General features: G+C 40.6%; 1 protein-coding gene across 1 annotated transcript; it reads right to left on the minus strand.

The window, feature by feature from the left end:
• Nucleotides 1-428: 428 nt before the first annotated feature.
• On the minus strand, nucleotides 429-1,916 carry LOC145982717 (zinc finger MYM-type protein 1-like). Its single transcript, XM_083116081.1, has one exon. The coding sequence runs from the start codon at nucleotides 1,914-1,916 to the stop codon at nucleotides 429-431; it is 1,488 nt and encodes a 495-aa protein (XP_082972207.1).
• Between the last annotated feature and the right edge of the window lie 316 nt (nucleotides 1,917-2,232).

The following is a 2,232-nucleotide window of genomic DNA, read 5'->3' on the forward strand; positions in this document are numbered from 1 at the left end:
CTACAGGTGAAAGGGCCTCGCCGATGGTGTAGTGGTTAGGTCGTCGCCTTGTAATCAAGGGGTCCCAGGTTCGATATCCGGTGGAGATAATGGCACAGTGGTTCGGATCCCACTTTAAACTGTAGGTCCAGTCCCGATTAGCCTTTCTGTGCATAAAGTGAAGACAACAAATCAAACAAACAAACCTACAGATGAAATCTTACATATATTCATTTTTCAGAATTTACGAAATCTGCTTAGCACTTTCAGAGGATAGATGTTTTTGAAAATTCATCTCTGCTGAGACATGCAAAAATCAGTACAACGAAGCTAGTAAACACAGTTTTAAACTATATACAGGAGTCGCAGCTGTGGACTGTTGACACATTTGTGTTCGTGCTTACTTACGTAGCAATTGCTAATCTTAAGACCTAGGCCATTACCGGAAGTTACATTCTTGGAACTATCAAAGAATGACGTCGCTTCGTTTGTAATGCAAACGAGTCTATGACACGATCAACATTTAATGACGTTGAAATTTCTTGTTCTATGTTTATGGTTGCCAAAGCAGATGTTCTCTCTTGGTTTGATTTGTTTCTGAGGTAAGATTTTAATCTCTTGTGCACGCTAAAAGATAGTTCACACGCACAAGATGATACTGGTAACGTTAATGCTACTTGTAACAGCTCTGCTGTAATTGGAAAAATTGTTTCCGGCAAAGCTGAATGCAGATCAGAAATGCTGTTTAGTGTGGTTGTTTGTTTTATATTACGAACATAGTTTTGTAGTACCTCAATCTCATGTTGGTTATACTTGATATCAAACTTCTGTGCGAAGGCTTCAAGCGTGCCTCTATCTAAGAAGTTGGAAGATTGGGGATGGCAGGCTTGCACTCCAGCAACTACACACTTACTCTCATCCGAGAAGCGTCTATTGAATTCATTTGTTATATCGTCCAGTACAGGAAAGAGCACTCTTCGACGAAAAAATACTTCATCAAAATGCATTCCGACTTTCTTTGGGATACTTGAGGTGATGAAAAAATTTGAAAGCTGGGAGTTGGCTGAAGAACTCGCTTTCCTGGTACCTCGCTGAGGAACCTGAACTTCATTATCTTCAGCAAATTTCATTATCCTATTAAACATGTCACGTGACTTTTCTTCGTTTCTTAAATCTTGGAGTGTCTTCTGAACAGACGAAATAAATGCATGCGCATCTGCCAGAGTTACATCTTCTCCTTGCAGAAAGTCGTTTAATCCTCTTGTAATTCCTAATATGTGCTGGAATACAAACAAGCATGCTACGTTGAAAATGGACTTCAGGCTCTTCAAAAGTCCTTCAGCAGATGCTTGTCCATGCTCTTCCTCCAAAGCTAAGCAAATTACCTTATAGTTTTTAGCAACAGCATCCACAGCACGGCTGTGTGATGCCCACCGTGTTGCAGACAGGCCAGGTATGGTCGAAGGTTCAATATCTAAAGCTTTCTGAATGTCTTGAAGGCATCCATGTGGCAACACTGAACCAAAATAATTGTGTAGTGGTTGTAAAAAATCAAAGAATTTTTTCGCCTCCTCAGATGAACAAACATGCACTATTATTAGGTTTAACTGGTGTGCATAACAATGCACATAAATTGCAAGAGGATGCAATTCTCTAAACATTTTTTGGACACCACCTACGTGACCACGCATGACATTGGCTCCATCGTAAGATTGTCCAACACACACTACTTCTGGTTTCACTCCTGATGATTTTAAAATTTCGTTCATTGCTTGTACTATCGATTTTGCATTTAAGTCTTTGAGTTTTACAAATGCCAAAAAATGTTCAACGGGTTTAGAATTGTTCACATAACGCACACATATGCTGAGTTGCTCGCTCACACTGATGTCACGAGTTGCGTCAGCTATAATGCTGTATTTCCCTGCTGCGTTCATTTACTGCACAATAACATTCTTAATTTCTTCACCACAACATACTATCAGTTGATTCTGCGACTCCGGCGACATATAGGGGGCATTCCCAGGAGCCTTGAAGTCTTTAAGAAATGGATCGTACTCCTGCAACAGGTTGAATATTTCCAAAAAATTCCCTCTATTCAGGCTATCTTCATGTTCATTGTTGCCTCTAAAAGCTAAACCCTGTCTCCCCAGCAGAAGAACAACAGAAACCACGCGGTGCAAGTATTTACGACGTGCGTGAACTTCGGCTTCTGATGCACGAATCTGTTGTTCCAATACGTCTCCCGTTTCC

Source organism: Lepisma saccharinum, unplaced genomic scaffold (genome assembly GCF_977018435.1).
Source record: "Lepisma saccharinum unplaced genomic scaffold, izLepSacc3.1 HAP1_SCAFFOLD_357, whole genome shotgun sequence".
Classification (NCBI taxonomy): Eukaryota; Metazoa; Arthropoda; class Insecta; order Zygentoma; family Lepismatidae; genus Lepisma; species Lepisma saccharinum.

Excerpts from the sequence above, each read along its gene's own strand:
- LOC145982717 (XM_083116081.1), bottom strand. The coding sequence starts at position 1,916 with ATGAACGCAGCAGGGAAATACAGCATTATAGCTGACGCAACTCGTGAC.